The sequence below is a fragment of the Chinchilla lanigera genome, unplaced genomic scaffold, assembly GCF_000276665.1.
Source record: "Chinchilla lanigera isolate Chin_1 unplaced genomic scaffold, ChiLan1.0 scaffold00006, whole genome shotgun sequence".
NCBI lineage: Eukaryota > Metazoa > Chordata > Mammalia > Rodentia > Chinchillidae > Chinchilla > Chinchilla lanigera.
Genome location: NW_004955407.1, coordinates 39,379,122 through 39,392,000, shown reverse-complemented (window position 1 = coordinate 39,392,000; position 12,879 = coordinate 39,379,122). Strand labels below are relative to the sequence as shown.

General features: G+C 55.3%; 1 protein-coding gene across 1 annotated transcript; it reads right to left on the bottom strand.

The window, feature by feature from the left end:
- Positions 1–9,633: 9,633 nt before the first annotated feature.
- Positions 9,634–12,332, bottom strand: Tff2 (trefoil factor 2). Its single transcript, XM_005375830.2, has 4 exons — positions 12,194–12,332; positions 11,561–11,710; positions 10,444–10,590; positions 9,634–9,828 (listed from the first exon to the last, which is right to left on the bottom strand). Exons 1-4 carry the CDS (start codon positions 12,270–12,272, stop codon positions 9,815–9,817), a joined length of 390 nt encoding a protein of 129 aa, XP_005375887.2. The 5' UTR covers positions 12,273–12,332; the 3' UTR covers positions 9,634–9,814.
- Positions 12,333–12,879: the final 547 nt, after the last annotated feature.

Genomic DNA, 12,879 nt, shown 5'->3' with positions numbered 1-12,879 from the left:
GCCCCTGAACGTCTGGCAGTCAACTTCCTTTCCACAGTGATATGTTGTACATGTACCACGGCCCACAAGACGCTACCGGGATGAACTCAATTCTCGAAAACGGATGCATCCTGAGGTCATAACGCTAAGCGCAGTAACTCAGATGTGCAAGCTTAAATACTGCATGGTTTCTTTTCTATGAGCAACTCAACGCATAAGTAATTTTAAAATAGTAGGAGGTAGGCAATAGGAAAGGGAGAAACAGATCATCCGCCACGGGGAAGGAGATCCACAGAGGGAAGGCGGAGAAGGGGAGGGAAAAGAATTAATACATGCTAGGTACATGCACCTAACCCCTGAGATGAATGGAAGTGCTGTGCATTGCAAACCAGACTAGTACAAAAACATTTTTTGAAAGATTATAACAGAACTGGAAAATTCTGATCGCCCAGTGACACGGTAGCTGCTGTAGGGGGGTAGTGCAACCCACACCCCAGGCATGTGAGGCAGTGCTGGTGTAAACACACCTCCTGCTCTGCCGGCTCTATAAACACACAGCACGTACAACTGTGCACAGTGTTCAGTAGTGACAGGAAGTGAGATGTCACTCGTGCATGTATTTATTGTGCTATGCTGGTAATCATCATCTCAGGGTGCTCTCAGACCTATTAAAAAGAAAAGTAAACCATAGGCCGTGTCCCTGCAGCTGCCAGAGACGCAACCCAGCTACCACCCAGTGTGGGCAGTGAGGTCCCCCCAGGCCAGGCACCTGACACACCTGTCCAGTCTGTAAGTGCCCGGGGACTGCAGGAGTTGTGCTGCCAAAGCCAGCTGTGGAGGGAGCCCTGACTGCACTCCTGCTGGCAGGGAGCGTGGACCAAAGTGTGACCCGCAGGCACCCCAGCAGGAAGTGCAGGGAGGGACTGGGCCACAGGCACTGTGTGCCCCTCCAGGCGCACACATCTCAGAGCAGGTCCCAGGAAAGAACAGAACGTGATCATTCTGCACGCCTGGGAAGGGCCACAAATCCTCCACAGAGCAGCCGGCAGGTCAGCTGCGTGGACGGTTGCCAGACGGAAGCCAGCCTTGCAGGTGGCCCTCACCTTTCGACACCTGTGTCTCTGAGGGTGCATGGCCTCCCATGGCACATCTGCCTCATTCAGGGTGTGGTGTGTGGCCACTGCCAGCAAAGGGCGGGCCCCGGAGCAGCCATCTCCTGGCTAAGGGGTCCTTGGGGTCCCCATCACGCAGGTCTCCATGCATCTCCAAGGCCACCCCAGCTCTAGGTCACACATCCACCAGCAAGAAGATAAACACCAAGGCTCACTAGTGGATGATTCACACCCAGGATTGCACACCGGATATCTTGTTTTTAAAGGTCTTAAGAAGATTTACCAAAGAGTTAATATTTGTGGATCTCCTGCAGGGAGAGAGGGAATTGGACACAAAGCAAACAGCCGGTATTTATTAAGCATCGCTGTGTGCACAACCTTCAGCCCAGTGCCGTGGGAGGCGACACCACCAGGGATCGATGTGGTCACTGCTGATAAAACTCTAATCCCGGAGGGATCATAAATACCAGCTCCAAGCTGCCTCCACGGCCTCGTGGCCGCAGCCACCTAGCGGCTCGACATTTTAACAGGGTCTCGAGGAGCCCGTGCGGCTCTGGGACTGCAACAGGTCTATGTGTCAGGTTTAGAAGTCCGGGCCGTTCTGACAATGTTGGTTCTGCCTGCCCAGGAACAGGGGTTGTCTTTCCATTTGCTGAGGTCCTCTTCAATCTCCTTTTTCAGAGCACTGTGGTTTTCCTTGTAGAGGCCTTTCACTACCCTGGTTAGGTCAAATCAACAGATGAATGGGTAAAGAAAGTGTGATCTTTATGAATAATGGAGCACTCCTCTGCCACAAAGGATACGCTTGAGGAAAATGGATGCACCTTGAGACCATAATGTTAGGTGCGGTAAGTCAGACACACGAGCCTCTCTTGTCAGAGAAACCCAAAGTCTGTATATAGAACAAAACAAAAGATGGATAGGTGTGGAGACGGCTCTGTCACACAAGAGGCGGAGGGAGAGGGGGCGGGTGGGGGAGGGACGGAAACAGGAGCTGGGATGCGTGCTGTCCAGACACCCACTCCCCTCTGCGAACTGAAGCGTCGTGTGCCGCAGACACACACTGCTCATTCCAGCCGTGTAGCCACTTCCAGCTGAGCAGCAGGTCCGCATGCGTGGGGAAGAGGGGGCAGTGGGTGTGGGGCAGAGGAAGCCCCAAGTGGAGAGGGGATGCTGAACCGGGATCTGCAGGGCAGAAAGGCTGTGCCTGAGTGGAGGGGGTGGGTTACCTGAGACCCGGGAAAGAGGAAGAAGAAGGGAGGCCCCCACAGTCCTGCGACCCAGGCACATGGTGGGCAAGACCTGGCAGCCCCAGCGCAGAAGCGCTCCCCGTACTTTGGCTCTGGGTGGCAGCTGCTCAAGGACCAAACTGTTCGTGACCTTGGTCCTTCAGCTTCGTAGGGGAGGCAAAAATACGCTTCCTCTACATTCTGTAACCGGGCTGTACAAATTCACCTGACAAAAACAGGGAGTAACAAGGAGGAGGCAGACACGCCGTGTTCGATGCCAGCATTCGGGGTCTGTGGCACCGAGCCTTCCTAGAAAAGGAGTGGAGCTGCAAAGACGTGGCCGGATCTCAGGGCCACGTCCCATCTTAGCAAGTGCCAGTGCCGTGTGGAGCAAGGGTGAGGCACAAGGTTTGGACTTTGCGGGCTCACTGTGGCAAGTACGTGCACAGGGACTCTGAGGGGAGACATGGGCTCATGGGCACAGCCCGCCCCGGCAGCGACTTTCCCTCTGGGTGATGGTGCTGCTGCCCTTCCGGAACGGGCAGGGAGGAGGGACCTAACACAGGAAGCCTGCGTCCTGCTGTGACGAGCCAGGGCCCCGACAACGTCATGCCCAGGGGCACCTTGGTCCAGGTTCTGTCCCCTGCTACTTTATCCTTGCGAAGGTGCAGGGGAACAGACAGAAAAGTGGGCTTCGAGCGGGTGAGGGTGTCCGTGGGTGCTGGCCATGTCCCCCGTGTCCCCAGTCCTGTCTCCTGTCCACCCTCTGAGGCAGGTGCCAGCCCCAGGAGTGGTGGCCATGCAGCCTGCAGGGACAGCGCGCTCCCCATGCTGGTGCCGTTGTTGCTGCAGTTACAGGAGGTCAGCACACCGCTGTGCCTCCTGCCGCCCTGGCACCATGAACGGCCGACTCAGCGGCCCTCTCATCAGCCCCCATGTCACGGTCAAGTGGTCTGGGCCCCTGTCTGTCACCCTGCACAGGGGGAAGGCAGCCGTGGAAGGCAAAATGCGGCCAGGGCCAGCGCAGAGCTGGTGCCAGGGGGCACAGAGCTACCCCCAAGGCAGGCAGGAGGTGCGAAGCAGCTGGCTGGTGCCGGGCAGGGATTAGAGAGATCTCAGCAAAGGAGGCCGGGCAGCTCTTATCATCCCACCGGCTGATCCAGGGAGTAAACCGAGGCTGGCCGGAAGGCAGGCCCTGCAGTAATGAGGGTCATCTAGATCCTAAGCCAACACTCTCTGTGTGCCAAGGTACACTTCACCCAGCACAGAGCCATAAGCCGGAGCAATCTGCAGCTAATAAATAACCCGTGGGGTCATTAAGAGGCTTCTGTGTGATAAGGGACGCAGAGTGAGCCCACGGCCAGCGTCGCCGCCCCTCTGGACGCCCACACCTTCACAGCAGGTGACCAAGCGAAGATCCCCAAGCCCTCCTGGGGCTCCACAGGGAGCGCCGTCCGCAGTAACTGTACTGCGGAGCATGCGGCCAAGCGATGGAAATTTACTTTAGGAAAGTGTCTCATGGAAAATGCAATTTACACAAGGTTGCATTTTTCTTTTTTAACATGGTCTTGCAGCTCTGGAGACACTTGAGTGTACCTTGTACGGTCTTACAGTTGATGTATCAGATAACTTACCAATGAGGATCTTAAGGTGAGTTTGTAGTATTCCTCCTCCTCTTCCCTTCCTCCTCCTCCTCCTTCTCCTGATCCTCCTCCTCCTCTTCGTCCTCCTCTTCCTCTGTGGACTTTGTATTTCTTAGCCAGTGCTCCTTTCGCTTCTAATCCGCAGTCATTGTGAGTAAAATTCCATCAGTCTATTCCTAAAAGTACAGAGTTTTAAAGACTCTCATGATGAAAAGTGATTCGCCTACCGCATGTCAGAGCTAGCAGAACTGTGCTCTTGATGAGAGACGGAAGATTTTGAGGAGGGGCCGCTTGATGAGCCACAGTTCCCGCTGAGGAAGTTGGAGGGATCCATGCAGCCCTGAGAGGGGGGCAAAGAATATTTGCTTCATCCCCAGAACCGTGAGAGGTAAGCAGAACCAGATAAAACCACTGTTTTGTCTAGAATGGAAACACCGCTCTAGGCAAAGGAAAAACAAGCAAACAAAAAAGAAGTACAAAAGTCAAGGTGTGAATAATGTAGATCTTCTGAAATGCATGCACATGCTCACATCTGCTTTGTTTATGTATTTGTTTTGCAGGGCTGGGGATGGAACCCAGGGACTCGTGCACGCTTCCTACATGCTCCTGCCTCTAAGCTGTCCCCACACCTCTACTTCAAGCCTGAAATAAATCTGGTGATATCGTTGCAAGTTCAAAGCCAGCCTGAACTGCATAGTGGCACCCTATCTCAAGAAGACCAAAAAAAGAAAAAAGAAAAAAGAAATAAATCTGATAATATATCTTCTGCTTAAGTGTATATGAAATGTTACAAAATTTGATGGGATATGTGTTCACAAAGAAAGCCATAAATTCCATGTGATAGAAATGTTATAATCAGTCTTTGAACAAGTGCAACAAGCCTCAAAAATGGGGACAACATTTTAAAAAGGCTCTTGGAGGCAAAAATTTAACTGTTTTCCATTTTAGAAATTTGTGGTTAAAAGATACACAACAAATTGAAATTACAGAATTTCTTTAAAATCATGGTAATAAGAACACCACATTTCTAAATCTATGAAGAATATTTCAAGTAGTAATTAGAGGAAAATGTATAGCTTCAGACACATATCAATACTACATAAATTAAATGCCCAATTCAGGGAGCCAGGCAGGGTGGCGCACATCTGTACTCCTACCACTCAGGAAGCTGAGGCAGGAGAATCACCATGAGTTCAAGGCCAGCCGGGGCTACATAGCAAGACCCTGTCAGTCAATAAATAAATAAATATAAAATTCCCAACTCAGAAATCCAAGACAGGGACAATCACACAAGCTAGAATCAAACAGGGGAAAGAAACTGAGGACAGGAAGAAAAATGGAATGAAGTAAAAAATCAAAAATTAAATAATAAAAAGTAAACAAAATATGCAAACAATTACCTAACCTAATCAAGATGAGAAAGGAGAAGAAACCCAAACATATAAAGTAAAAACTGACAAAGAGACAAATAGTTACTGAAACAGGAAACTTTAAAAAAATTGTAAGAGACTCCTCAGAATAACTTTATACACTAATTTTTATAACTTAGATAAAATCAGTAAGCTTTTAGGAAAATAGCAGCTTTAGAAAATTGGTTCAGTAGAGATATAAAACAGAAATGAAACACAGAAGAAACAGAAAAATTCTCAAAGAACAAATCAAAAGTCTCCATCCTCAGCCTCCTAGGGAAACCCTAACAGGAGTTCACATACTGCCTGGTCCCTGTGGTCAGCGTCCTTCCAGGGGACAGGCAACAAGGACGTGTGCAGACCCACGCTAAGCCACTTGCCCGGGAGTGTGCCATAGATGAAAGGTGTAAGAGCTAAAATTATGGAACTCCTAGAAGAAAATAGGACAGAGAATTGTGTGGCCTTGGATTAGGCAGATGTTTGTCAACCAGGAAACCTGGAGTGCAGATCATAAAGGAGAGAGTAAATTTCATCAAAACTAAAACACATCTACTCTTTGAAAGACATTGCTAGGGATATAGCTCAGCGGCACAAGCACCTGCCTGGCAAGCGCAAGGTCCTGAGTTCAAGTCCTTGTACTGGAAAAAAAAAAAACCTAGAATTTGAAAAACACTGCTGAAGAATATGAAAAGCCAGTCACAGACAGGAAGGAAGCATCTGCACTGCACATCCCTGAGGGAGGACATTCGCAGACGCCACCCGATGCAGCATCTTAGAAGGAGCACTAAAAAAGAAAAGCTGTCAGGTGTCTGATACCCTAGAGAGACCCAGCACCTTTCCTCCCTAGGAATGAGCCCGAGAGGCCACATCACACACCTGACCGCAGCTGAAAAGGAGAAGACTCAACACCAAGCGCGGGTGTGGGCACTGCGCATCGGGCACCTTTACCCGTGGTTGGTGGAAAGGAAAAATGGCACAGCCACTTTGGAGAACCATCTTTCTGATTCCTCTAAAACACAGCACACCACTCACCCTACCCAGCAAACCCACAGAGAAAACACCCAGCTGTGTATCCAGCGCATTCAAAGACGCACACAGTGTTCCCGCAGCCTGAGATCAGCGGCTTTGTGCTGCCACCCTCCTCCCCCATGATGCTCCTGCCTGAGAGCCCGCCAGACTGAACCCTGGACCATGGGCCACGTACTCCCTCCTTCTCTTAACCCTGGGCGTTGGGTGCTGTGTCCTGGCGACAAGGAGCCGGCCGGTATGGAAGACTAGCTCCCAAACTCCATACTGTCAGTTAAACTTACTGGAAATCCTAGCACGCCGACCTCAGGGCAGGAGCAGGGCCAGAGCCCTGACTGTGGGGGTTGGGTGGGCTTGGGCTGGGAAGGTGATGTCCTGCATCTGGATGGTGGCTGTGTCCGCAAAACTCCCTGAACCAAGTTCCTTACAGCGGGTGGATTTCCTTTTGCATGAATTACACCCTAATAAAGGTAACCTTTAAGATCTCAAGGCAGACTACTCCCATGGTCAGTATCGCTAGTGGGAAGGCAGTGCCCTGACCGGATCAAAGGGTGATTACCAAGCTGTACTAGTTGGGTGGGGTACAGGCGGAGTGGGATGATTGTTCCCAGACCGGCCAGCAGAGGGCGCAGGAGGTCAGCCGCAGGTGCACATGGAGGGTCTTTTCTAAGCCCTGCATTTGGATCCACAAAGGAATGATTCCTCCCTCCTTGGAGCCAAATTTCTGATTGTGCTGCATGAAAGTCAGTCGATGATTAAGTGACAAGCAGAAAACAGCCACAGGGACCGCCGGCCCTTGGACCATGGGCACACGCAGCCTCCCAGAGCACTGGTGTCAGCCTGTTCCACGGAAACTCCAGGACGCCCAGCGGGACGGGGTGGCCAGCCCCTCCAGCAGGCTGCCCCCTTGTCCTGGTCCATTGGCCTCACTCGAAGCGAGGAAATTCCCAGAACAAGACTGCCCTCCCAGGCTGTGTTCCCGGTGGACAAGCCCAGGGCATGGGGTGCTGGGCCCATGAGGGGCACTGACCGGCAGGGAGGGACATCAGGTCCTCTGTGTGGGAACCAGCCTGGAGACCTGGGGTGTCTGCCAGAGCGGCACCATGTCCCAGGCTGGCCTCCCTGTGGCACTGCGCAGCCACCAGCCAAGGGACGGTGCTGTCCTCCAAGCAGAGACCACATGGGGCGTCAACCCAGCCCTTCCTTCAAAGGAAAGAAGAATTTATTCTGAGCCAAAGAAGATAGAAAGGTGGCCCAGGAACCCTGGCAAGCTTATGTAAACTTTCCCAATCACGGGACAGAAAAAACCGCACATCTGGGGCCTCGACAGAGCTGGGGGAGCTCCTCTGCAGGTCTCTGATGGGCCACATTATTTTTCAATGTAGTAATTAATTTTTGCATTACAGGGGCCTTGAACCCGGGGCCTTGAACTGAGCTACATCTCCAGCCCTTTATTATTTTTAAAAAAATTTTGAGACAGGATCTCCCTACATTGTGAAGTTACCCAGGCTGGGCTTGCTCTTTTGACCCCTCTGCCTCAGCCTCACAGCGTGCTGAGATGACAGGCACCTCCGTGCCTGGCTTTTCAGGCACGAGCTGGCTTTCACAGCGGCCCCAGCTTTCAGGCCCGAGGAAGCTAGAAGTCTGCCGGCTTAGCAATGGCTTCTAAATGTTTTCCCAAAGCTATCAGGTCAGGCAGAGGCTGGCTGTAGATGGTCTCAAAAGGGCCTACAGACGCGTGAGAGAGCTCTGACCCTCAGCACACAGGGCCCAGCTCCAGCACGACAGTCTAGCGGCTCAAGCACAGACGTGGCATCCTCAGAGAACCTCCATGCACAGAAAGGCTGCCGTCTCAGTGCCGTGGCACCCAAGGCCTCAGAAGCCTTGCTGTGGCCCCAGTTCTGGCCAAGGGTAGCACAAGGCCAGGTGCCATCTTTGCCTGTTTCCTTGGAGCTGCAGACCCCAGGCTTTCCCAAGGAGGTGGCAACCACAGGGCACCAGGCCAGGTCACAGGAGGGCCTGGCCCTGAACGCAAGTATGATGCCTGTAACACACATGAAGGATGCAGTCACACCTCAGCGTGCACGGGCTTCCTATTTGCAAATTTCCTTGCTCTCTGGGTTTTCTATTTGCAAATCCCTCTATTCACTAAAGCTCAGTTGTACCCCAGGCACAATGGCCACCCTCCTACAGACCCCTGTACCAGCGAGGGGCCCATGCCCTCTCCGGTAATCACTTCCCAAGGCACCTCTTTTACCTGAGCTGCCAAGCCGGAAGCCCAGGATTCCAGGGAACAGGTGGGCAGTGGAGCCCGGGGCTGAGCCACCCGCCCTTCACCTGGCTCTGAGGACATCATCGGCCGAGGACACGCACAGCCCTGGCCACCTGAGCACCCCAGAGGGAGATGGAGTGAGGAGGAGGGGTGGCGGGGACCCCAGGAGAGAGTGTGAGTCCCCAGCGCAGGTGCAGGGCCATATCTGCCCTCAAAGAGATGCGTTTGGAGGTTGCCACTCTCAAGGCAGATGCCTGGGATCTTTCTAGTGGGGTACTGGGTGACACGAGCTAAGTCTGTCAGCTTGGGCAGGGGAAGGACAAAGCTGCAGGAAGCCCGGTCTGTCTGGGTCACTGCCCAGTACCTCCGCCTAGGTCATCACACGGAGCAGAGACAGTCCCCAGGGCAGAGCGGCCGCGAGCAGTGAGGCCAGCTTCCTCCTTCTACCCTCCAGCTGGGCATGTGACAGAGGCTGCTCTCGGGCAGAGGGGGAGAGACATGGGAGAGACCGTGCCACCAGCCCTGTCCTTCCCCGTGACACTCAAGGCCACACAGGAAGGAAGCCAATATGGCCGAGCACCTGATCCAAAAGCCAGCAGGCTAGGACACCCCTGGTCAAAACACGGTGACTTCATCAACATGATCTGAGACCGCTTGCCAGGGTCAAGGTCCGTGGAGCGGGTAAAAATGATTGGGCACCAGGAGTTAGCGATGGCTCTGAAGTTCCCGTGCATCTGGGCGTTCACGGCTGCTGGAGTAGCTCGGAAGGAGACCGAGCCTTGGTGCTCTCAGGAGAGGTGAAAAGGTGTCAAAACGGCACACACACTCGCTTACACATGTACTCAGCTGAGTACACGCTCACGTATGGGCACACACCCATGCCTATGCGCACACGCACACGCACACGCACACGCACACTCCCATGGCCACCCTTGTGTCCATGGAAACAAAGCAAAGCCCAGGCGATGTTGAGGGTATTCTTTATTTGAAGAAGCTGTGCATTGCACCTCAGAGAAGGCTCGAAGGGTGGTGGAGGAGACCTGGGGTGCGCAGGACCGAAGCGGCGGGCGGTGAGCTTCCCTCTCTGGTGTCACAGCAGGAAGCGAGCAGGGCGGGCCCTCAGCGGCCAGCATCTTGGTGCCTCTTAATAATAGCAGTCTGGAGAGGGACGTGGGGCAGTGTGGGAATGGGGGCCTCCTGTGACGCCAGGCCGTGTCCAGAGGTCTGCTCCTGAGGGACGGGTGACCCTACCCCCACCCCGGCCCAGGGTGCTCCCTCTGGGGCCTGCTCCTCCCGGCGGGTGGGAAGCCTTCCCGCACAGCCTTTGGGTCACCTCCGAGGTCACCCAGAAAGCTCTGAGAGTGGAAGGAAAACCCAAAGATCAGCTTCCACGCCAGCGAGCCCTCGCCCTGGTCTTGAACAGGTCTGTCTGTCACAGGGCTGCGGCCACAGGGCGACTCGGGGGGGGCCCTTGAGACTGTCACGGAGGACCCGGGCGGAGGGAGGGGAAGGTGCAGCAGGGGAGGACCGCGCAGGCCTCGCTCCTGCCCATCCCTCCAGCCACACGGTGCAAGGCTCGATGTCCTGTCTAAGTGCAGGACGGTGGGACAGACTTGCATCAAGACCAAGGGGGGCTGAGTGAGCGGGAGTCCCGCAGTTGCTCTGCTTCCCACGGGAGGCGGCTCAGACTCTCCTGAAGCACCCCAGTGGATGGCACCGTGGCCTCTGACAGCCGCTGCCCGCCCCGCAGCCCCGCAGGACTCAGCCTCCTACCTTTTGCGGACTTGGGGAAGAAGCACCAGGGCACCTGGCGGATGGCGTTGGAGAAGCAGCACTGGCGGGCAGCACAGTCCTCGGGGCTGATGCCCGGGTAGCCGCAGTTCTCACGGGCGGAGACCTCCATGACACACTCCTGGGATGCTGGCCCGGGAGCGACAGCATGGGGACTCCGTGAGGCTGGTGACCGAGCAAGGCCCAGGTCCCACCGCCCACGGGGACCCTGGATTGGCAGGCTCTGTGGATCTGGAGCGCTGAGCCGCAACGCGGGCGGGAAAGCCCCCCATGTGCGTGGACGAGCATGCCTGGCAGAGGTCCACACTCGGCGGGGCTCACACACAGCTTCTCTTTGCACGCCCAGGTGATGAACTTGGAACCTGACCAGACTCTGACTTGGGACTCCTCCCTGAGGGCTGTGAGAAGCCTCAACTCCCTCACTACCATGTGAGGTCTGCTCGCAGGAATACTGCTGACGTTCTAGCAAAAGCCTCCATCTCCCCTTGGAAGCGTCTTTGGAAGCCACAGGTTTAAAGTTAGAAAGAAGGTGAATAACTTTTTTGGCCCCAAATAAAGCAAAACAGACAGGTTCGTACACACAACCGCTAACAGGGCAAATGGTGGGGCTGGGGGTGAGTGAAGCATTTCCAGCCCCAGACTAACCAGGCTGGGCTAGCCAGGGACTAACCAGCTTGGGGTACCCGGAGACTCACCAGCCTGGGCCAGCCCTAGAATAACTGGCCTGACTGAGCCCCAGGACAGTGACGGCGAACCCTTTAGAGCTTTCATTGTTAACAAACAGTTCACTGCGGCATGCATGCCACGGGTTCACCACTACTGCTCTGGACTAACCAGCTTGGGTGAGCCCTACAGCAAGTGGCCTGGACCAGCTCCAGACTGACCAGGCCTGGACCAGCTCCAGTCTAACTGCCCTAGACTGACCAGGCTGGGCTAGCAGGAGACTAATGGACCTGGGCCAGGCCTAGACTAACCGTCCCAGACTAAGCAGCCTGGACTAGCTCCAGGCCAATGGCTTGCAAATCGCTGGACTCTGCGAGAACCCGAGTCCTGTGCTGCCACCCTCACCTCAGGAAGAGGGCCTGAGTCTGGTGGTTACCTTGGCTGGGCAGGGGGTTGAAACACCAGGGGACCCCAGCAACGCTGGAGTTGAAGCAGCAGCCGAGGTTGAAGCACTGGTCGCTGGTGATGCCTGGGAAGCCGCAGTTCTTCCGCTGGTCGAGGCTCAGCCGGGAACACTGGCAGGGGGCTGTGGAGAGGTCAGGGTCAGCGCGGGACCCCTTGCTCTGGGGTTTAGGAGCCTCTGTGTCCCAGGCAGCCAGGACGCAGGGTCTCATCAGGCCTGCGTCTGAACTGTGCAGTTTCCTCCCCAGGAACTGAGGGCCTTTGCTGAAGTTGTCTTCTTACTTAAAAGAAGAACAGCAGCAGCGGCAGCCCTGCTGCAGAGAAGGTGGCTCTGGGCTCAGGCAAGATCGAGGTGGAAGGTTAGCAAGGTGGGGCTGAGGCCTCCCGATGCCCTCGGCCAGCCCTCGCCACACTCTTGACCTTTCTTTGAGATCTGAATGGGGCATCCTGGCAGCCCCTCGAGCCAGCATCAGGTCCCAGCTGCCTGCGCAGCCTCAGCCTCCCAAGCTGACTCCAGAAGCCACAGGGGGGAGGGGCTGACCGCGCCTCCACCCTGAGCTTGCAGTGTGTCCGGCTCCCCATCCCAGCACATGGGGCTCTCACTTACAAGGTTTCTCGCCCCCCACCAGGGCACACAGCCCCAGGAAGAGGACCACAGCCAGGAGCAAGGCATCTTGAGGACGCATGTCCACTCCGCTACACCCAGGGAGGCCAGCAGAATGGGCAGCTGCCACCGGCCTGGCAGTTTTATCATCTCCTGTCTGTTTGTTCAGCAAGCCTTGGAAACCTTCCCCAACCCCCAGCCCACCCCTACCCCCGCTGAGGCCCCAGCCCTCCATCCTTTGTTAGGACAAGGCGCTGCGATAGCCTGGCTGCCCGGGGAGGAAGCCGTGCCCGAGAAGGCGAGGCCCTGGCTCCCGGACAGGAGGCCGGACCGTGCCAGGCTGCTGACGTGGAGAATGGGCCATGCTCGTGGCCAGAGCTGGGCACCACGGGGTCACACCCAGGAAGGGATTAGCTGGGCATTGCTCTTGATAAAGTACATGGACACCATGGGGATTTTTGAAATATTGGGAGTGGGACTCCTGGGGAAATGACCATGATGGAGACCCTCACTGAGAGACGGGGCAGCCCAGTGACGGCCCAGAAGGCTGAGCACCCCGCACAACCTCAGCACCGGCCCCGGCTCTGGCCTCCTCTGCGTGCAAAGCCAGGCTCCTTGCCATGCAAGCTCGGAGCCCCGTCAGTCCTGGTGCCTCCACCAGGCAGGCTCCGCAAGCTGCCTCCCGTATG